Source organism: Culex quinquefasciatus, chromosome 1, assembly GCF_015732765.1.
Source record: "Culex quinquefasciatus strain JHB chromosome 1, VPISU_Cqui_1.0_pri_paternal, whole genome shotgun sequence".
NCBI lineage: Eukaryota > Metazoa > Arthropoda > Insecta > Diptera > Culicidae > Culex > Culex quinquefasciatus.
The window spans coordinates 79655082-79678414 of record NC_051861.1 but is presented as its reverse complement, the minus strand read 5'-3'; the positions used below and the strand labels follow the sequence as shown (position 1 = coordinate 79678414).

Here is a 23333-nt window from a genome sequence, read left to right as displayed (position 1 = left end):
TATTATTACGAAAGCTTAACCATCCACTCACTTTCCATGAATGCACAAACAAGAAATTTAGATCGGAGAGAATTGAATTTTCGGAATAAATAAATTACAAAGTGTACAGTACCATAGTCAACATCTTCATGAAAATATATATTTTGTAGAATCTTGTGATACATGTCTACAAAATTTACGGTAATTATTTTTTCTAGTTTCAACAAGCATCTAAATAGTGTATATAAATATAGTTTCGTATATTTTGCTTCACATTTTGATTTGTATGAAATAGCATACACGTCTAATGTCGCTTAAAGCAGCTACATTTTTAAACTTTTGGAAGCATTTTAGGCAGGCTCTAACATTTGTCATCTCTTGTACATGTATAAATTGTTTTCTGATAAATCTCTTAAACTGTCAATAATCTTATATAATATACAATTTGTGGTCCTGGAATCGGTGTCAACTCAACAGCTTGCCTTTCTTATTCCCCATTACCGGATGCCCATTTCCTCTCGGTACAGTTCCGCATCGATCACTACGTTAATGGCGAAGATTTCGAAAAATCCCAACCCGTAAATGTACAGATCAACGACGCTGTACCGCTCGGCCAACCGTGGCAGGGCAAACAGTTTCATTCCGTACGAAACGGCCAGCCCGAGGCCCCACAGGTTTTCGAAGCTGCACGATAACCACGTGAGAACTGCCAAATTCAGCAGGTTCATCGCCGTGGTCACGTAGCCACTTTTGTGCCGTTGGTTTATCGACGAGTAGACGAATCCGGCCGTGAAAGGTACAACACACTTACCAACAGATAGCCGTAGACCAGAGGTAGAAACGAAGTCGCAAGCATCGGTTGGCATTTGAGGTAGAGTTGCGTGTTCAGCAGTGGCAACGGGCACAGCATCGTTAGCAGAGCCGAAAGATCGTACAGTTTGCGCAGGTTGGCGTGCGGATCCGGATGACTGTGGCGGAAGATTCCGAGCAGGCTGTGCACCAGCAGGAAGATTAGCAGCATGAACATGAATGGGACGCCGCTGGTGGCTGAGTTGGAGGTCGCGGGAAGCTGCTTTAGCGACCAGCCGGTTATTCCGGCTAGCACCAGGTGTGCCGCACATGTTGGAATTGAAGGCCGCGTGAACGTCATTGTGGTGCTCGGAGTGGTTGGTGATGTATTTTGGGAATATCTGGGAATGTTAAACAAACATACGTTTATTAGAATTTAAAAAAAAACGGGCAGATTTTGCGGACATTTCAGGGCGTGATCGACTGTTTTTACTAAGCTCGAATCCCAAATATTAGCTTAACTGGTTGCCTCAAATGTGTTAAGCTTCCTTAGGCCATATGTACAACGATGTACAACGATTAAAAACACGCTAAAAACCCTTTTCTGATCACTTTTTTTTTATTTTAATGCAAAAAAATTGACAAAACAACATTTCTGGAGTTTTTTTGAAAAGGTCCAATAAACCAAATTTTCAGTTTTTGCTTTTTGGGTGTTTTTTAATACCCCTGACTCAAGGCGGTTTCAAAAACACCCAGAAAGCAAAAACTGGAAATTTGGTTTATTGGACCTTTTAAAAAAAAACTCCAGATTTTTTCGATGGATCCACTCTGGTCCCCTTGGAAAGAGCTGTCAAGTAGGACCATTTCTGTCAAGAAGGACCGCAAGGTAAATTTTTTACATTAATTCAAAAATTCATTTTAAACTCTTTGTGGTCGTACAGTCGAGTCATTGTACCTACTAAGAAAAATAAGCTTTATCGCTGTAAACAATAATATCAGCAATCGTAGCTTCATTTTAGGACCCAATTGGCTCTAAAGAATGTTACTGAGTATTGCGTGTTCGTACACGAAAAAGATTGAGGTTAAATTTTGTCCGGCCAGCAAAATCAAATGGTGCGCTAGTGTGTGTAAAGCTCTATGGGAGCGTTTTTCTATTACACTCAACCCCCGGTGGTTGGTTACTTTTTCGTTTGACACTTTTTTAGTTTGTACCCCGTTGGTTAGTCAAAGTCAAACTAAAAAGTGACGAACTGTCACTTTTTACACGGCGCTCAAGCACACTATCAAAACAAATGTTTGGTAGTATGTGTGAATGCCGTGTAAAAGGGGTGTCAAACTAAAAAGTGACCTCATTCGTTTGACAACAGTTGGTGTCAAACAAACGGGGTTTGAGTGTACGTACACCAGTAACGAGAGGGAGTGGGTTTACGACCTGTTACAAAAATTAGGGGAAGGGGGAGTGCTTAAAAAATATGTTACGTATGGCGGGGTAAAGTATCTCAAATTTTGCGTTACGTAATAAGAGAACGCTCCCCATAACATCTTCCTCAACTCAATCCTCAAATTTGTTTCATTCGAATCATTCCCTGTTTGAAAAATGTCGCACGACGTACGAGTTGTCGCACGGTTTTGATTTTACCGTTTCGATATCGATTGGTCGAAAAAACGACAAACGTACGACAAACACTCGACATGCCCGACATTGTTTTTTCTATCGATTTTCCTTCAATTTGACGTCACGATTTTCGTCGACGCAAGAGTTTGACAGTTCTCTTCAGTTGGACTTGTTTGAACATGATTGCTGTTGAGCTTCGCAAGGATTTTGGCCGGTTGATAGGTGAGTTGTGTTATTTTTTCTGCTGGAAAGATTCAGCGGCCGAATCATAGTGTCATTTGTTCCAGGTTTCTGATTTCGGTTATCGTGGTGGTGGAGGCGAAGGAGGATGGGAAATAGAGATAACCCGGCGGCCATGCCGGAAGACGGGATGGGAAGGAACCAATCTGCGGTCGAGGAAGCGGATGTTTTATTTTCCACGGGAGGTTGCGGTGCATTCCCAAAAGAAAAAGGATTAAATACCAAGTTCTGGTCAAGGGAACATAAATAAGGAAACGGAACTTCCAATTCCCAGAGAGTTGTTCACTGTTCTGGGTGAATGAAAAGGCGGAGGAGGACGGAATAATACGCTCCCGGTGGCGTTTCTGATTCGCCAGAAGTTATTATCAATGGTGAGTTTTGAAATAATAAAAAAACAGACATTCAGAATTAAAAAAAAATATTTATAAATTCATAAGCTCAAAAATTCCAAAAAAAAACTACAAAAAATATAATTCAAAAATAACAAAATTCAAAAATTAAAAAAAAATATCTGAAAAAAATAAACATAAATCAAATTGAAGTTTAAAATAAAAAAAATAATTTCTTGAATTTATAAAATTTTAAAAAGTCTATGATTTAAAAAAATATAAAATCCAAAAAAATTACATTTCTTACACGTTTTAAAATTTTAAGACTTCTGCTGTTTTTAATTTTTTTTTCAAAATTTCTGAATTATAAAATTTATTAATTACTAAATTATAAAATTATAAAATTATAAAATTATCAAATTATAAAATTATCAAATTATAAAATTATAAAATTATAAAATTATAAAATTATAAAATTATAAAATTATAAAATTATAAAATTATAAAATTATAAAATTATAAAATTATAAAATTATAAAATTATAAAATTATAAAATTATAAAATTATAAAATTATAAAATTATAAAATTATAAAATTATAAAATTATAAAATTATAAAATTATAAAATTATAAAATTATAAAATTATAAAATTATAAAATTATTAAATTATTAAATTATTAAATTATTAAATCATAAAATTATAAAATTCAAATTTTTTGTAATTTAAAAATTTATAATTTTTGTAATTTAATAATTTTAAATTTTTTGTAATTTTATAATTTTAAAATTGTGGAATTTTATAATTTAATGATTTTATAATTATAAAATTTTAAATTTATAAAATCATAAAATTATAAAATTTTTAAATTATCAAATTCTTGAAATTTAAAATAATGTTTACTTTGAAATTCCTAAATTATGAAATTCTTGAATTTTCAAATAATATTTTTTTTGTATTGTATAATTAAGAAATTATAAAATAAATAAAAATTAGTAACAATGTTAATTATAAAATTTTTGATTTATTTAATTCTTGATTTGTCAAGTTGTTAATTTATTGAATTGATAAATTATGAAATTGTTAAATTATAAAATCGTCAAATTATTTTTTTAAATGGCTGCATATTTCTAAATTTATACAATTAAAATATTTGAAATCTTCAGCATTCTAAAATTCTATGATTTAAAAATACTTATTTCTTGAATCTTTTATTCGATTAATCTTAAATAAAATTGGGGTTTTTTTACCTTGTAATTTTAAAATCTTGTATTTTCCTGTAAGCAAAAACCTCTAAATATGAATGGTTAAACGGAATCACCCTATCTTATTTCAGACATTCGAAAATATTCCTATCTGATCCTGCCGAAAGTCTTGCAAAGTGCGCAAACCCACGTTATCCGTTACTTCAGTGGCCATCAGTCCATCGGACATAAAACAGTGGGGCAGCACCAGGACCGTTTCCAAGTCCAACTTTGATCAGCATCTGCGGCAGCAGCGAGGAGCAACAGTCCAAGATGCTGCCTCGCCTGCATCGGAAGAAGCGACTCGCAACGGCGCTCGAGAAGATGACTGACGAATTCCTGCCGAGCACAAGGAGAACTGGAAGACCAACCGGAAGACGACACCAAGATGTACGTGAAGATCCGCGACACAACAAGTATAATGAATTAATTGATTTTTTACTCCGGGGAAAAGTGCAAATTACATTAAAAATAAAACAAATTAAAAATAAACAAATATCTATTTTTTAACTTCAACATAACCTAAAAACCTGAAAAAAGCACACGACAAAGGCACGACAACCTAAATAACAAAACCGTGCGACGTCGGTCGAATGTCGTACGACAATGTCGAACAATTTCGATGATCGATCGCACGACAAATACGACATTTTGGTGCAAAAACGTATGACATTCGTGCGAATGTCGCACGACATTGTCGTGTGACGTCGTACAATTGCACGGACGACAAACGACGGACGTCCGACGGACTTTTCAGTCAGGGTTAGAGCGACATCCGTAACAATTTTTTAGCGTGTAAAATATTTTAACATTGGGTAAAATGACAGTGGGTACTTGTGGTGACCACCTGTTTGCAAAAACACATAATAAACTTATTTTGAATGAACCATTGACAAATTTAAAGCGGGTAATTCAAACCGTTTAATTGAATCATGTGATTTTATTTGCAGTAAAATACTTACCAATTTAGCAATGATTTTTGCACTGTCACTCTAAACAGAACATTTTCTGTGGAATGCTCGCATTATCACGTCATGGATTAATAACCAAAAAAGTTACCATAAACTTTCAATCCAACATTTTAAACAAAGTTTTGAACGCATTCAGCCTTAAAAAACAATTAAATCTCAAAAAGGTTCAACCAAACCTTAACTAAAATCAACTGTTGCGCATTTCGGCAATTTTACAAAGGATTCCAAAACAAAGCAATTTTCACCCACCCGAATGACAGCTCGGCGAGTCGGCAGAGTGAGCTTTCGCCGAATTAATGTACCCACCCGCAGCTTGCATGCAAGTAGGCAGAGGTTACCTCTGGGTTACACGAGGAAGGGGGTCCCTCATTTGACATAAAGTCATTTGGAATAATGTCGTTTATGGTTTGATGAAGTACCCTAATTTGAGAGGTTCAAGGTATGTAGATTAGTAAGGTAAGGCGGGTTTTCAAGCTGTCAAATAGTTAGTTAACTGAGATTTTCAGATAAGTTAAAATTTGACCCTTTTTTGGGCAAATTTCACCGGATTTTTTTCTGTGAGGTTTTAGAGCATGTCAATCTGAACCGAAAGATGCTTTTAAAACACAAATATTAAAAAAAATAAACTAAACGCGTTTTTCGGTTCAGTTTGGCATGCTTAACAACCAGTGATCCGGTGAAATCAGCCCGGGAGCATGTTGACAGCTCCCATACAAACTGAGCGTACCCTGTTTTGTGGGCCCAGTGGGCCTAAGATGGCGGCCTTCGATATTATCTATCCAAACTTTTGAAAATGGCGAATAGTTTAAATAAACATAGTTTTTGTCTTGTTTCGGTTTAAAACGACAAAATATGCAGTCTGGAATCATTTTCTTAAAAAACTTGTTTAGAGATACGCCACGTCCAAATTTTAGTCTAGAACAGTTGAAGTGAGCATGCCACGAAAGCCGTCACGAAAAAAAAGTTTCCCATGCAAATTTTGAGTTGCGTATTTAATGGGTGGACTCTGACGAGGCCCACTGGCCATCTGTCGGTGTATAAGCGCAACTCACGAAAACTGTCATCTTAGGGACCGGTTGGGTGAAATTTGCCCGTGAAATGGTCAAATTTTCACATCTAACCCTAACCCTAACCCTAGCGCAGCCAGTCTTTCGAGGGCATCCTGGAGAATTGGTCAAATTTTCACATTTCTGAAAATCTCCATAAAAAATCCGGGTTTCGTGCCAACTATTTTGACAGCTGGGAATTCCCACATTACCATTTTGTTGCACACCGTGGACTAACGAAGCAACCCATTCAATACTTATCTTATCGAGTTAATCAACTATGATTTATCTAATTAATTGGAGCTGATTTTGGTTGAGTAGTTAATTGATTTGCGCTGATTTGACAACCCATTCCCATCCTACGTCAAATTATCTTGAATTTTGCTTTAAAATGAAAGAAGAAGAAAAAAAGATTTCCTTGAAAACCAATTTCTGTCGCTGGTATGTTGACTTAACATGTAAAGTCCCAAAGTAATCCCGCGCCGAAAAGTTGGTCCTTCACCAAAGCCAAAAGGAACTGGATGTGGCCATCATGAGCATTCTGCCGGACGCGGACAAGGTTCCGGAAGTTAAGAAGAAGGCATCCCCAGTCACCAACTTCCAGATCTCCGGTAACGGCACCGGAACCAGCGTCTTGAAGATTCGAACATCATTGATTGTTCGGCACTGGCAAGTTCGGTTTTTACAAAATAATTAGTTTTTATTTTTTAAATTTTTCACGGTAATAAAAAAGGTTCTTTTGTTGTTTTCTCTGGCCACAAGGTCACCTTTTGGTGATTGTTATGAGATAATAACTACCCCGTTTGGACCAAGTACAAATTTCTGAAAGGAACAACCTGATTTAATAATTAAAACAGAATGTCGTTTTTAAATTAACCTTAATTCAACAAAAGAAACTACAATCTTGGACATCCTTTTGATGATACCGGTCCAACCGGAGAAACGCACAGCTCTTCTTATCGCCACGAACCGTGGAGAAGGCTGTTCTGGATGATGACGAAGCACCACTTCCGACAAATCCCTTCGGTTCCGTATAGCCTTCTGTAGACTTTCCTGCACAATCCGTTTGTGAAAATTAACAAGACTTCCGAGCTGTTATTGGCCAATCCGGCCTTTTCGATGAAAATCCTCAAAAAATGGTTCCGGGGAAAATTCGCAACGCTGTTCACTTCCTCAGCCTTCTAAAACGCTTTACTCCGAGCACTGTAGGACGCCGACCTACTTATTTCTGCCCTCAGCAGCTTCTCCACCGGCATAATGGGTAGTTTGGTCTTTAAGACGCCGGTTTCAAGACAAATTTGATAAATTTCAGATTAATTTCCATTATCCATGCGGCCGCACGCGAATATTTTTTGTTTTACTTTGATTTGTTTGATGTTTGTGCGACAGACCAAGGTAAATAAAATGGTGGGAATGCGCTAATTGATTAGCGTATATGCTGATCAACTAACTGAAATTTCTAATCAACTAGGCGATAATCTTAATTGATTAGGGCATGTGTCTCACCCCTGGAGGCGAATAATTTATGAAAATCATACAAAAAAATAATTGGTGTGTGCACTAAGGAGTCCAGCAATTGGGTCCTAAAATGAAGCTTAGATTGCTGATATTATTGTTTACAGCGATAAAGCTTATTTTTCTGAGTACAATGACCCTTTGTACGACCACAAAGAGTTTAAAATGGATTTTTAAAAATATGACCTCGCGGACAGAAAAGCTCCTACTTGACAGCTCTTTCCAAGAGGACCATAATTGATCCATCGAAAAAATGTTGTCTTGTCAATAATGAAAATGAAAAAAAAGTGATCAGAAATGGGTTTTAATCGTGTGTTTGTACATAAAAATTGTCGTAGGGTTTTAGTACCCAACTGAGAATTAACTTCACTATTACACGGCATTTCACGTTAGAGCAATTCTCTTCGAAATCGGTCTTTTTTCTTCAATTTTAATTTTTGTATTTTTTTAATCCGGCTGAAACTTTTTTTGGTGCCTTCGGTATGCCCAAAGAAGCCATTTTGCATCATTTGTTTGTCGATATAATTTTCCATACAAATTTGGGATCAGTAGTGCGGTGCCTGTGTGGACGCTCAGTCCTGTTATTTTCCGTCTCTTTTGTGTCGCTGTTCGAGTGCATGGGGTGATTGGTCATTATAATTAAATAATGGCATCAGTAGTGCGCTGCCTGTGTGGACGCGCAGTCCTGTTTTTTTTTTCGTTTTATTTTCCGTCTCTTTTGTGTCGCTATTTGTGTACAGGGGTGATTGGATTTCTTCTTCTTCTTTTTTCATTTATTTTTTGTTCGCGCGTTCGTTGGCCGATGAATTTTATTTTTGTTCTCTTTATATAGTTTTCGATAGAAACGATCCGATTTTTGTTTTTTGAGACAAGCAAGTCGTATTGCTTACCGCAATAGATCAACTCAATGGTCGCAGTGGTTCTAAACCCAACAAAAAAAAAAGTCGTATTGCTGGATTAAGTCCTTTCCATATCATCGAGGATCGGAAGGCACGTCGACGGATATGTTTTAAGGCTTATGATATAAAATAATTTTAATGAATGAAGCCCTTCCTACATCACCGTTGATCGGAAGGCACGCCGACGGAGAATTTCTGGAGAATCGCGGTCGAATTAATACTATATTTAAATCCCTAGATAGGTATCTTTCCGCAGCCGGCTGCCTAAGATTTTAAAATTTCAACCGATAAACAAATTGCTCATGGTCGCATCACCTACCACAGTGAATCCTGACCTCATACCCATCTTACTAACCCCTCAAAACTCATGTGATACTTTGTCGGAGACGCAGTCGATTTGGCGGTCCCATCACTCAAGTATCGGCTAACATTCCCATCCACTTCCCGTGTCTTACCACTGGTCGTGGCCGGCGTCGGTATTGATCAGCACGATAGGGACCTTTGAAAATTGCGAAGGGGTGATGATTGGTTCCTACTTTTCATCTGTGGTCCACGGAGCAATGTTTGGGGGTCCTGGTCAATAACGAAGTAGCAGCTACGGGTAGACACCAATGCTATGCAACTGAGAATTAACTTCACTATTTAGTTATTGTCGCTCTGGCACTAAATCGAACTGAGCGATTTCCACTCTCACCGCGCTTTTTCTCTCCGCCTTTTTCTGTCTAGCCTAATTCGGTACTACTCGATCAGTGTGTAGGCCAAGTTTGTTGTGATTCCTCCATCTTGTTTTGATTGGCGAAAACTTATGTCGATGGATTTTAGCTGATTTAATTAAAAACGAAAGGAAATACACTCAACCCCCGGTGGTTGGTCACTTTTTCGTTTGACACTTTTTTAGTTTGTACCCCGTTGGTTGGTCAAAGTCAAACTAAAAAGTGACGAACTGTCACTTTTTACACGGCGCTCACGTACACTATCAAAACACACGTTTAGTAGTGTGTGTGAACTCCGTGTAAAAGGGGTGTCAAACTAAAACGTGACCCCGTTCGTTTGACAACAGTTGGTGTCAAACCATCGGGGTTTGAGTGTATGTACTTTTTTTACTTGCATAAATGGCCAACATCATCATCCAAAACCTACGACAACAACACGCAAGCACTGATACTATTTAGTTAGACAAAAAAATGCGGAGAGAAAAAGTGCGGCGAGAGTGGAAATCGCTCGTTTCGGTTTGGTGCCAGAGCGACAAAATGTTTTTCAGTGACGTTTAACCTCGCGTTCAACACAACATCTCGTTGCACTCAAAATTAGAGTTGATCAGTTTGCGGAGCGTAGTGTCAGATAAGTCGCCGCGAAAATTCGATTTATTTCCGAAACCACAATAATACAAAATTTCAAAATGCTTTTATTGCGTTGAAACAGTAATAAATGTGAAAACAGACAAAAATCCAAATTATACAAAACAGCAAACTATACTTTATACCAAACGGGAAAACCCTCGGGGTTACAAAACTTATTTTTCTGACAGCTCTGAAAAAGCTCCGCGCCTCTACTGTTGCCGGCTTTCTCTCATTCTCTCTCTTGCAAGTCGAAAGTCGCCGCAGCAGAACAAGAACAAGAAGCAGAGAGCAGAGCGCAGATCACAAGCAAAAAGGCAGCCGTTTGAGAGTGGACGGACGGACGGAAAAACGAAATTGTTTTCCAAACGCGCACACGCACAAACACGAGGTTTTTCGTCGCCAAATTGTTTATCAATAGTTTGCGGGTTCGACTAAAGTGTCGCGCGGTGCCGGGTGTTTAGTGATAAGTTACGCGGTGGTGGTGAAATTAGGCGATAATTAGGCGCAAAATGTAAGTCGGCTTTTTTTTTTCGCTGTTCTCTTTTCTTTTCTGTTGCATTTAAATGTCCGTTAGATTTGTCGGTTGGTTGAATTGTGCGTGAGGCCGGAGGAGGAATAAAATGGCCAGAGATTGGGGAATGATAGCAAGAGTTGAAGGGTTTCTCCGCGAATAATGTAGAATCTTGCAAATGTAGGAATTTTATAACACAAAAATGTTGTAAAATAACATTGAAGTTTCAGTAAATGCAATTTACTGAGAACTAATTACTAGTTTACGCAATTTTATTTAAAAAATTATTTGTTTTAATTTATAAAAATTTGACGTCCAAGCAAATATTACTGTGCAACCCCGATATTTCGCCACAACTCTAGCAGCATCCGTTAGTTTGGCAAAGGCGTTATGCCTAGTAAAATTTTAAACTGACAAACTGTCAGTTTTACGCACACGCCACCATGTAAAAACAAAACAATCAACCGTTTTCGTGTTTAGCTGCGTCCTAAAATTAGCATCAACAGCAATTATTTCCTGAAAACTTTCAAAATTTAGAAACACTTGAAGACTTTTTTTATTTTTTATGACGGCAAAATCTTTATAGTTTACGATTTCATAGTATTATGTTCAACATCAACAAGCAGCCTTCTAAATCACACACACACACAACGTGAACTCTCACTAGAGTGGGATAGACAGTTTGTTTACATCCAAAGTTTCGCCCTTTTAAAAATTTACTACGGGATCCAGGGTTGTTACGGACGGCGCGTATCGCGCGGATTTGGCGCGGATTTGCTGACTAATTTGGCTCAGGCGCGGATGGCAATTTTGATAAATGAATAGATAAATAGATAGAATTACTTTCAAATTATTAAGAAAAATATTATCAAGAATTACGAGAATTTGTTTTTTTTTTCATTCAGTGCAATTTCAATTTCATATTAATAGATTTTTTTTCTGAAAATGTTTGTTTGTATTTTCTTAATACAAACCGTTGAAAAATTAAGATGAAGAATATGTAGAGATTATTTTTTAAATGTATGGTTTAGAATTTCTTAAATAAAATTATTACTACAACATTTCTTAATATATCCGGCTCTGAATATGTAATTTCATTTGAGTTTTGAGTAATGTTTTTTTTAACCTTATTTATTTTTAATTTTATAGTGGATAAATTCAATTTGCCTTTGAATTTAAGATGGGATTTACCCGTAGAAATATTTTTCTAAATTTAAACATTCTTGGCGAAAAATAAAAAGATTTGAACATTCAAAAATTAATGCTCCATCATTCATGTTTTAATAGTTTTTTTTGAATCAAAATTTTTAAAATTCAGATTAATTTTTTTTCGAATTACTATTTAAAATCGTAATAAAAAAATCCGAAATTTCTAAATTCAAAATTTAATGAAAAATTCAAAATTAAAAATAATCAAAATTTAAAAAAAATTATATAAAAAATAAATCAAAATTTTAAAACTAATATTTTTTAGTTTTAAACAATTTTGAAAACAAAAAAAAATCTTAAATTCTTAAATTCTTAAATTATTAAATTCTTAAATTCTTAAATTCTTAAATTCTTAAATTCTTAAATTCTTAAATTCTTAAATTCTTAAATTCTTAAATTCTTAAATTCTTAAATTCTTAAATTCTTAAATTCTTAAATTCTTAAATTCTTAAATTCTTAAATTCTTAAATTCTTAAATTCTTAAATTCTTAAATTCTTAAATTCTTAAATTCTTAAATTCTTAAATTCTTAAATTCTCAAATTCTCAAATTCTCAAATTCTTAAATTCTTAAATTCTTAAATTCTTAAATTCTTAAATTCTTAAATTTTTAAATTTTTAAATTCTTAAATTCTTAAATTCTTAAATTCTTAAATTCTTAAATTCTTAAATTCTTAGTTTTTTTTGTTGAAAAAAACATTTCAAATATTGGAAATGCAATTTGTTTTGGAATGAAATTTTAGTGAGGAATTTGGAATATAATCTGTATTAAAATTCATAGATTTTGAATTTTTAGAATTTTGCAGGCCAAGTGCGAATGATGCTGAAGATACCTCTTCAGTTGACGCTCAGGTGAGGAACATCCTGGAAGGAGCGTCACTGACTACGTCCGTAGTCCTGTTAGATCATTCTTGATCAAGACAGTATAGCTCTGGTTCCTTGCAAGTGTCCTATTTTCTTACCTCCACGTTGGCTTGGTTTTCATGATGACCTAGCTGGTGGCCTGTGGAAACGGCTCGTAAACCTTTGACCACCGCGGGTCAGACTCGAGACGGCTAAAAGAAAGGGGCGCGACAATGTGGGACAGGGAAGTAATTTGTGATTGTAGACGGTATTGTTTTGATTCGCAGTATGTTGAGTCAACTGCTGTGGATGTACCTAAAACATCGCACAACGGGGTTTCTCTTCTTTTCGTTTTTATCTACCATTAGAGAGCCTGGAGCTTATTAGAGAACGGACATCTCGAGCCTGAGGTGCCAGTCGAGGCACGGGAGCTGTCAAACGTATGGTGCCTATCGAGCAAAATCCTTTGTGACGGTTCTCGTGCTTCGATTGGTGCTTTTGATTTGAGATGTCCGTTCTCGAATAAGCTCCAGGTTCTCTATCTACCATCTATATTCTGTTTATTTTGTTTCACTGATTCTCTAACACGACTTATGTTTATTATCGTCCATTTGTTTTCGATTTTTCTTTCATGATTCTCTTATTTCTCAACGCTTTTCCACTCTATTTACTAATTGATGCTGCTGTAACAAACTGTCTGTTTTCCCTTAATTTGGCAGCGATGTCAATTTTGTTTATCTTTATTTATAATTGTTCATCTGCCCTATAAATTTCCCTTATACAATCTAAGCTTGTTTTTTGCCTCTATTTATTAACTATTGTTAATTTCTTTATCTACTTCATAAATTACTATCTTTCTTTTACTATTGATTCTTCAAATAGTATATTTCTTTCATTGTCCATTGTTTTCAATCTTCACCCTTTTCTTCAAACAAATGAGGTTCGAGCCCTTACTCAAATTTTGAAATGATTAAAGAATTAACACAAATATTACTATTGTACTTTTGAAAAACTTTTTTAAAATGCTTAGGACCAAAAATTGTAACAAAACACCGCGGCAAAAGAAATAGCAACAGATAAACACGACTCAACAATAGGGAAGATTTCAGAAGAAAACAATACACAGTAAATAACAATTAGTTTTTGAATTCAAACTAAAAATATAACAGTTTTTGCTTTAATGAAAGTTGATAGGCACACTATAGCTAGTTAGGCGCTTATACTTACATCAAACCCTACTTAATGTACCACCCCCGGCCGAGTTAAAATGCGTAACCGGAAAAGAAGGTGTGCATGCCTGGCACGAACACTCAAAGCGTGTTCTAGCGTGCTGCTCGTACTGACTCAGAGCAAGGGTGAGATGTAGGTGTAAGGGCAGTGCGTGTTCGTCGGGAACCTGGTGCATAAGATCGGTCAAGGCCCGTTCTTACACTGAAAATTGCGAATTGCGAATTGCGAATTTTGAATTTTTAGAATTTTGAAATCTAAAATTTAATCTTATTAAAATTTCAGATTTTGTTTTTTTTGAGCTAATATATTTTAAAAGTCAAATTTTAGTTATTAGATTTTTAAATTTTGTTTTTATTGGTTTATAATGTTCGATTTTGTTTATATTGGTCAAAATAATTGTAGAGTCCCTCTGATTTGCAAAAAGAATTTTTTTGTGACACTTTTCTTGATGTATTTTTAAATGGATTTTTTGCTTTAATTCCTTCAAACATAAAACGAGTTTAATTTTATTATCAAATACTTTCTGTATTAGTTTTTTTCTTTGGAAATAACATTTCTTGAATATTGGTCGTGATTTTTTTTATATGGCACGGATTTCGCGCGGATTGAGGTTTCGGTCGGCGCGGATTTGGCGCGGATTTTTTTTCGACTTTCCCGTAACAACCCTGGGGATCAATCCGAAAGGGAGCGTTCTTTTATTAGGTAACGTAGGCCGTATTGCCCCTTCAAAGGTTAATTTCACAGCAAATTTTTGATCGCCATTTCAGCAAATTAAATAACTGAATGCGATTCAGTAATCATCACGTTTGCAATTTGGCAACAAAACAAAATCATTGCCGAAAAATTAATTAAAAAAAATAAAAAAAATCAGTCAACAGTAAATCTGTCAAACTTAAGTGTCACTTATGACATAAGTGATCGTGTATAAACAAAGTGTAGTCCAAATTTTAAATCTCGTTTACTGAAATTTCAGTTGATGAAAATTTAGTAAAACTTTCTATAATTTCTTTTATTTTTTCCGAAAAGTGCATAAAATTTCATAATTTGTTTTAATTGAAAACGAATCAATAATTTCCGAGAAATCTATCTATAGGGATGAAAAATGGGGGCTAGTTTGGTGGCACTGAGAAGAAAAAAGTAGTACTTTTAAAACCAAAAACTGCATCTCAAGATTCGCATTCGAAAGATCGCAAGAAAAGCTTTCAAATAAAGGTAAAAGCGTATTATTATGTTCAATTATCGATTTGATATGATTTTTTGAACATAGAGTTATCTAAGCTTGCTCTCACGCACACTAGCACGCCATTTGTTTTGCTGGCTGGTACAAAATTTAACCTCAATCTTTTTCGTGTACGTACACGCAATACATGCGCACGTAGATAACTCTATTGGCCGATCTGTAAACTGTTCCGAATATGAGGGATGACTGTACTCATAACCTATAGGTCGTGCGAGCTGTCAGTTATGGTCAAGGTACATAGAAAATTATGGTATGCCAAATATTAATGTGGTACCATTTAAATTTTATCATACTTTTTTAAAGGTTTTTTAAAGGGGCTGAATTTATTCATTATGAACTTATTGATGATCATATTTAAATGTTTTCATTACCATTTACAAATGATTAAATTTCGCAAAATTAAAACCACGTTCAACGCATATCGCGGCCATCAAGAATCTGAAACAAATCCAGATTTGAAAGCCTTGAAACGCTGGTTCAACTTTGACAGTTAGAGCTGGTGTGAAAACGGCGACAGAGCTCGCTCAGTGTTACATTATTTTGCTATAAATAACATACCATTCTGATTAGGGGAAATATACCTATTTTAATCACACTAAGCCGTTCGACCAATTCTCATCACTTTTGCCGTTTTCCGCTATTAAATCAACATTTTCTGATGTATCAACAATGAAGAGTTGCTTGCTCACTTTTATTTGAGCTATTTATTACTTTGGAACAGTCAAAAACACTTTATGAAAGCTGTAATTCGTGATCAAAGTGCTGATAGGCTGATAATAGAAATAGGCTGAAAAAGGGTATAGTTCCCCTATATCAAGTTCCAAATACACAACTCTCAGGATGGCAGCGATGGTGTGTGGTCAAATTTGTTGAGGGCGTTCTTATTTATTTTTTTATTTTCATTATATTATTACTGCGTTTTAAATTTCATAATAATAATATTTACAACCAACTGCCCACTAATTCATTCGTCGGTGAAGTATCCCATCATCTCTATAGGGTATCCAATCATCACATCCCTCCCCCGTTGATCATGAGGAGTCGATTAAAAGGACAAATGAGTGGTGATGTGTCATTCGGCACATTCCTGACGCAATTATTTTCCTTATCGGCGCCAACCTAGCTTTTGCTAGCTTTATGCTCGGCTAGAGTACGGTCAACCAAGCTAAGCTAATAACATACCATTCCGATTAAATTTACTTCAAGCAAAACAATGTAAATGGGCCAATAAGTAAAAATTAAATGTTTCACAGTTCCTTATTGTTTAATGAAAAATCCTAATCATAACCTACAACTTTGCCGCAGACTCCAAATCGATCAGAAATGCTCTTCTCAAGATAAAGATTTTCGAATACTCACATTTTGTATGACCGGGGTCGACTAGGATTGAACCACGGGTATGAATCTTCAAGCAATTTCAGTATGGCGACTTGTATCAGAAGAAAGTGAGGCATTTTCGCTAGTTCTCACTGTTCTGTGTTCTGCGTGCACGTCCGCAAATATCGACCACACACATACTAACACAAAGCACCACCAAGAGGCAAAAGGTAGTTACGAATATTGTTGGCACTTTTGTTAAAAAATAAGCGGTTTTGCAAAAACAAATAACAAAACCAACTTTTAAGTGTAGTTCGACTATCAAACTTATAATTCGTTGCTGATTTGTTAGGGATTTTTTTTTAAAATAAAAAGTTTTTTTGCAGCACCCCTTTTGGGCGGACATTTTTGTTGTCACCTTTTGGTTCCTTGGATTAGCCATGGATAATTTCACAGTGTAATAAACAGGGCAGCTACCACCACGCGGCGCCACCGTTTTGATTGAGAAAATAATACAGGTTTTTCCAGGAAGGTGCTGTGTCCTATCCCTCGCCTAGACCAGACCAAAATCCATGATAAAGCTGTCAGACCAAATCTGTCAGACCAAGACTGCAAAGAGCAAAAAGTAAACAATCTTGGTCTTCGACGTAGGTGCACACAAATCAAGAAAAAAAAATCTGAAAAAGAATTTTATTTTTTCTATTCAATGACTGGTTTTGGACTGCAAAATTGAATGTGCGTCAGAAAATGATTAAACCGTGTGGCGGCCTGTACACCGACAACTAAATAAGCAGTTAAAAGCCTTATTCTTCCACTTTAATTTTTGATCGCGTTTTCGGTTTACACCTGAACAATCTTGAAATTATTTATACGCATTTGTGATTCCTCTCTTTCCATCATTCCCTTGGGTTTTTCAGACGAGTTTCAATCCCGTGATTGAACACAGGCCTAGTGAGGTGAGGTGCAACCACGCTTATCAATACTTCATCGGCTCCGACCTAGGGACCTCAAACAGGGAGACTGGTCTAAGTGAATGTGACGTACCCAAACAGACACGAGTTTGACGTCAAACGAGCCCTGCAAAACTTGGCAGTGTTGGCAGATCGATTCAGCAAAGTCTGAGCAGTCTCCCTATTTAGGGTCTCTACTCCGACCCCGTCAATACATAATCTAGAGTATGAAAAAATACTGCATACTAATTTTGACGCAACGAGAAGAGGATATTAGTTGAAAACATGGCAACTGTTTGCCCCAGAAGAATGAAAATTTCTAAACAAAACATTGACGAAATACTGGCCACACTATCCTAAGATATCGGGATAAGATACAGGAAAAACATATCTGGCAACCCTGTCCGAAAGCCCTCCCTCTTTATTTATCCACGTGGTTTATGAAAACTCCCTCTTAACTGTCAAACTACCAATCTCGGGTTAGTTTTCAAAAGGTCGTAAGCGCCAGTTGTTCAAAATTTAGTTTTTGGCACGATTGCACTCTTCTAACGCACTACTAACGATCTACTCGAGCAGAATTTCAAAAAAAAATAATTTGAACAAAAATATCGCCCGCATATAAAAGGTCGAATGTGCTTTTCATACGGAGAAGTCACATACGTCCTTGGTGATGCAAGGTCGTAAGTACTGGTAATTTCAAAAATGTACTTACGCTCAAAGGAAAAGGACGTAAGCTCCATAATAATTGCTTGATTATTATGGGCACATGAGTTTTACGAAAAAAGATGAATATTTGTTATCCCGTTTAATACATTGCGCTGATTATATGACCTAAATGATGCGCGAAGAATATTTTCCAAATTGCCAGCCAGCAAAACGAAGTTTCAGTCGTTTATTCCGGCAGAGGCGGCTAGCTTCCCCCACAATCATCATTTTGTGTGGCAGCCTGAATCAACACAAAATCAAGATGCAGAATTTGTGCAGGAACGAGCGATAATGACCGCATTCATCTTATCAGGCATAAACGCCCTCTGAAAACTCCAGGAACCCGAGTTCTCCAAGGTCTCAAGGACCACTGAAGAAAAGATAAACAAATCAGTGGTTAATTCGTCGTTTTGTTCGTGCTCTCAGCTGGCGTATGAACCAACGCGAGAGAGAGAGAATAAAATCTGTCAGTTGGACTTTTCTCCTCTGCGATGTTTTCTCCCAATCAACACAAAACATCGACTGCTCTTTTGCGGGGGGTGTTGAAACGATGTTTAAAATAAGAATGTTTGATTTAAATGTGTTTTAATCACAAAACAAATAAATTTTGCCAATGGTCGTATTGTCATTCTTACTCAAAAAAAGTCCCAAGTACAGGGACGTATGAAACAATTTGCTCATGTAAAAGGTCGAATCAACCTGGTGTTATAAAACAAGGCTAAAACACACATAAATTGCTATTTTTTTTCATTAACTTGATATGGCTTATAGTCAAAGCAATCATTTTGACTAAAAATATGCCTTTGAAACCCTCTTACATATTAATAAGAATTAAAATAATGGTCAAAAACTTGTTCATCGTTTTCCTCCACTTGAGGGCTTTGGCTCTAAGGACGTTTTGAAAACTAACCCGAGCAATCTTCTAAAGCTACCGATATTTTTGCTACCAATTTGAGTTAAAAATCAGTGGTTACATAAATCGGATACCATTTGTACTTCTATAAAAAAGAAAAATGTTTCACCAAGTTCCAAACGGCTATATACTAAGGTAAGCGCCATGTCTCTTTCATAAGTGAGAGTGCAGAGAGTACGGATTTTGGAAACTGTAAACAACTCTTGTACCAGCGATAGAGTCTTGAGTTTGATTTGGGAAATTGCCTAACTTTTACGTATAATCCTCAAGTATTGAGAAACGACTTGTTGACAATTTTGCCTCGCTTGTCAGAGCACGCTGGTTGCACTGGTGTTTTCAAAAATGATTGCTGTGGCATTTCTTTAAATGATTGCGCAACCGTGCAAGCGTCTTACCATGCTTTCGAATTTATGTACTCCCGGAAGTGCACTACTCTATAAATGTCACCTTAAATTACGCTCACTTATCGATTCGTTTGGCTCTCATTGAAAAAGCGCTAATAAATAACGTTGTCCCCTTCGACTGCAACAATTCCTCTCGGGAAGACCCTTCGGGACAGCTGCAGCAGATATCTGCGCCGAGTCCTGAACCAATACACTGATTGATGCCGGCAAGATTCTTCCGAAGATGTTTGGCTGCCAACCACAGAAGGAGGGAATCCTTGAGGCAGGTAGATTTTCTGCTTTTTTCACAGCTTTCAATCGTCTTTTCCCTTTGGGGGATCAGTTGAAGTCTGTGTGTTGTTACCTGAGGATCTTCTTCTGTAGTTGTGCCCAGTTCAGGGGTGCGTATTTTGGCGCTTAGATCCGAATTGCCCCTTTTTGGGAATCTATAGGTTTCTTATGGGTAGAAGGTACCATCAGCTGCTTCTGCTTCTGCGGGAAACAAACAAGTCATGGTAATTATTGGCAGTTTACCTTCCTCGGTAAAGTCGTGTGAGTGCCAACCTGAAGATCCTGATTTTTGGACGATATTAAATAATGCACGTCAACGGGCACCGGTGACACCTTAACCTTCGTCAACGATTGGGACAGTTTCATGGAGGGCCCTTCGTAGAACAACAACAAAAAGAATAACATGAGCATCGCGAATGAAACCAACTTCTCCAAGAATTCCCAGACGCTGGAACCAGTTTCGCACTTGGTGGGGATTGCACCACCGCGAAATTAGCGAAATTCTTGGCTTCCTGGTTTGGCCTAGCCTTCCATCACCGACGACGTCGACGTACGAACGGGTGTCATTTTCCCAATAAAATACCATCGCAAGACTACATAACTCTCCTCGTGGAAGGCACAATTGGTATGCAAGTACAATGGCTATTTAACTAGAGCATAATTAGTTCGCGCTGTCTGAAGGTAGAAAATTTATTCCTTGAAATCGTCGTCCTCCCTTAGAGATTTCGATGAGAAACCAGAAATCCTGGCTTCCCATTCGGCGAGAAAGAGCCCCTATCCTTACGGGGATAGGAGGGCAGCAAACAAAAAAGTCAAAATTCGGGCTTGTCAAGAAAGGACTCTATACGATGATGAATCCGGGAATGGAGGGCACACACATGGGCACTGTTTTATGTAAATTTGTGTGTATACAGTTAACACAATATGTAACACATATCAGAATTTTCTCTTGTATAGATTTCAAATTATTTTCATTATCGATTTTCGGGTAAATTTATCGGAGGGTTCCTTATATCCTTTTACTTTTATTATACATATTTCAAAAACATGCATCGATATCACTTAAGTGGTAATAACTTGAGATAGGGTTGCCAGATATTCGAACTTTTACACTTGTTTGAAAGGTCTCTTGATTACCTAGTCAACGACAGTCCGTATAATGGATCTGGACACAGTTTTTATATAGATAAGTGAAATCCGGCTTCAAAAGAGCACAAAAATGTCCCTTAAAAAAGACATGACTTGAGACAGGGTTGCCTAATCATCGAACTTCTAGACCCGGACACAGTTTCCATACAGAGATCTAAAGAATTCCAACACGCAGTACCTTGGGCGGGACAAATTTGTCTTGCGTTTACTGCCGTTCTACGCATAATTGTCCCATGTTCAAAAAAGTGCAACTGAGAAAAACGCTATTGAAATTTTTCGACCGAATTCTGTGTTTCTACGCATAATTGTCCCGTGGGTTCCTATTCGCACTATGTGTCCCTAATTGCCCCAGTTATCAGTTTATCACCCTTATTTGTGATTCTCTTGATAAACAACAGGTAAACAAGACATAGGGGAACTATACCCTTTCTCAGCCTATTTCTATTATCGGCCTATCAGCACTTTGATCATGAATTACAGCTTAAATAAAGTGTTTTTGACTGTTCAAAAGTAATAAATAGCTCAAATAAAAGTGAGCAAGCAACTCATCATTGTTGATTCATCTGAAAATTTTGATTTAATAGCGGAAACGGCAAAAGTGATGAGAATTGGTCGAACGGCTTAGTGTGATTAAAATGGGTATATTTCCCCTAATTCTTAGTAAAACTAATGATTCCGTGTAAGAAAATACTTGGTGGGACAATTATGCGTAGAAGTTTAACGATGGGACAAACAGACTTGGTGTTGTTTTTTATGAGTTTCCGAACAAACTACCAGATTTTATGTGTTTTTCTTAAAGTGCACATCAAACTAGACTTAAAAATGTCATAAAGCTAAAATCGTCCAAAAATGACATGGGACAATTATGCGTAGAACGGCAGTTTATCACAGCTGAGCAGTTCTCTGCGAAATCGATCTTTTTTTTTTTTAATTTTAATTTTTGTATTTTTAATCCGGCTGAAACTTTTTTGTATGCCCAAAGAAGCCATTTTGCATCATTAGTTTGTCCATATAAACATCCAAACAAATTTGGCAGCTGCCCATACAAAAATGATTTATGAAAATTCAAAAATCTGTACCTTTGAAGGAATTTTTCGATCGATTTGGTGTCTTCGGCAAAGTTGTAGGTATGGATAAGGACTACACTGAAAAAAAATGATACATGGTAAAAAAAATTGGTGATTTTTAATTTAATTTTTTTTATTAAAACTTGATTTGCAAAAAACACTATTTTTATTTTTTGATATGTTTTAGGGGACAAATTTTTTTTATTTTTTTTGAATCAATACTGATTAAAAAAAAATCAAAATATTGGTTGCAAAAATTTTTCAACTTCATTTTTCGATGTAAAATCAAATTTGAAATCAAAAAGTACTTTCGTGAAATTTTCATAAAGTGCACCGTTTTCAAATTATAGCCATTTTTAGCTAACTTTTTTAAAAATAGTCTCACCTCTGAAAAAATATTTTTGAAAAGCTGAGAAAATTCTCTATATTTTGCATCTTGGAACTTTGTTGATACGACCCATAGTTGCTGAGATATTGCCATGCAAAGGCTTAAAAAGCAGGAAAATTGATGTTTTCTAAGTCTCACCCAAACCTTTTCCACCATTTTCTAACGTCGATATCTCAGCAACGAATGGTCCGATTTACAATGTTAAAATATGAAACATTCGTGAAATTTTCTAATCTTTTCGAAAAAAATATTTTCCAAATTTTCAAATCAAGACTAACATTTCAAAAAAGCCAAACATTAAATATTACGCCCTTTTGAAATGTTAGTCTTGCCAGGCAATATCTCAGCAACTAAGGGTCGTATTAACAAAGTTCAAAATCGCAAAATATAGAGAAAAAATTAAAAACTGCGACTATTTTCAAAAAAAGTCACCTAAAAATGGAATTAACTTGAAAATGGTGCACTTTTTGAAAATTTCACTAGAGCACTTTTTGATTGCAAACTTGATTTTACATCGAAAAATAAAGTTGAAAAATTTTTGCGACCAATATTTCGATTTTTTTTTAAATCAGTATTGATTCAAAAATTCATAACTCGGTCAAAGATTTTTTGCACAACCTGAAAATTTCTGAAAAGTTGGCATTTTATGTCCCCCCCATATAAAAAAAAATAAAAATAGTGTTTTTTGCAAATCAAGTTTTAGTGACAAAAAAATAAATTAAAAATCACCAATTTTTTTACCGCTTATAATTTTTTTTTCAGTGTAGTCCATATCCATATCTACAACTTTGCCGATTACAGTAAATCGATCAAAAAAATCCTTCAAAAGATACAGATTTTTGAATTTTCATAAATCATTTTTGTATGGACAGCTGCCAAATGGTTGACTGCCAATGAGCTGCTACTCCGTTATTGACAGATCAGCTGAAGTTAAACAATGAATCAAAAATGATCAGTGGGAGCCAACCATCCGTTCACTGTTTAACCTCTGAAGTTCCCTACTTTATTAGTCAATACCGGCGCCCTCCCAAGAAGCCTGCAGTTCAACGAAAGGGAGGAATGTTAGTTTTTACTTTGTTTCTACTTTTTCTATCACCAATGAAGATATTTTGCATTATTTTTTCGTCCATACAAGTCTCCAAACAATTTTGCCAACCGATCGGCACAGCTAG

General features: G+C 36.0%; 2 protein-coding genes across 2 annotated transcripts in view; one reads left to right on the top strand and one right to left on the bottom strand.

Annotated features, from left to right (window-relative positions):
• Nucleotides 1-380: 380 nt before the first annotated feature.
• On the bottom strand, nucleotides 381-5422 carry LOC6047413. Its single transcript, XM_001864439.2, has 2 exons — nucleotides 5159-5422; nucleotides 381-1169 (listed from the first exon to the last, which is right to left on the bottom strand). The coding sequence occupies exon 2, from the start codon at nucleotides 1127-1129 to the stop codon at nucleotides 743-745; it is 387 nt and encodes a 128-aa protein (XP_001864474.2). The 5' UTR covers nucleotides 1130-1169; nucleotides 5159-5422; the 3' UTR covers nucleotides 381-742.
• Nucleotides 5423-10244: 4822 nt separating this feature from the next.
• The window catches only part of LOC6047408 (G2/mitotic-specific cyclin-B3), a 37899-nt gene continuing 24810 nt past the window's right edge, over nucleotides 10245-23333 (top strand). Inside the window, exon 1 of the mRNA XM_038255966.1 lies at nucleotides 10245-10478. The gene's annotated coding sequence lies outside the window, so the exon portion shown is untranslated. The remainder of the gene's footprint in view (nucleotides 10479-23333) is intronic.

What these genes read in the sequence shown, in the direction of transcription:
- LOC6047413 (XM_001864439.2), bottom strand. Translation starts at nt 1,129, where the DNA reads ATGACGTTCACGCGGCCTTCAATTCCAACATGTGCGGCACACCTGGTG.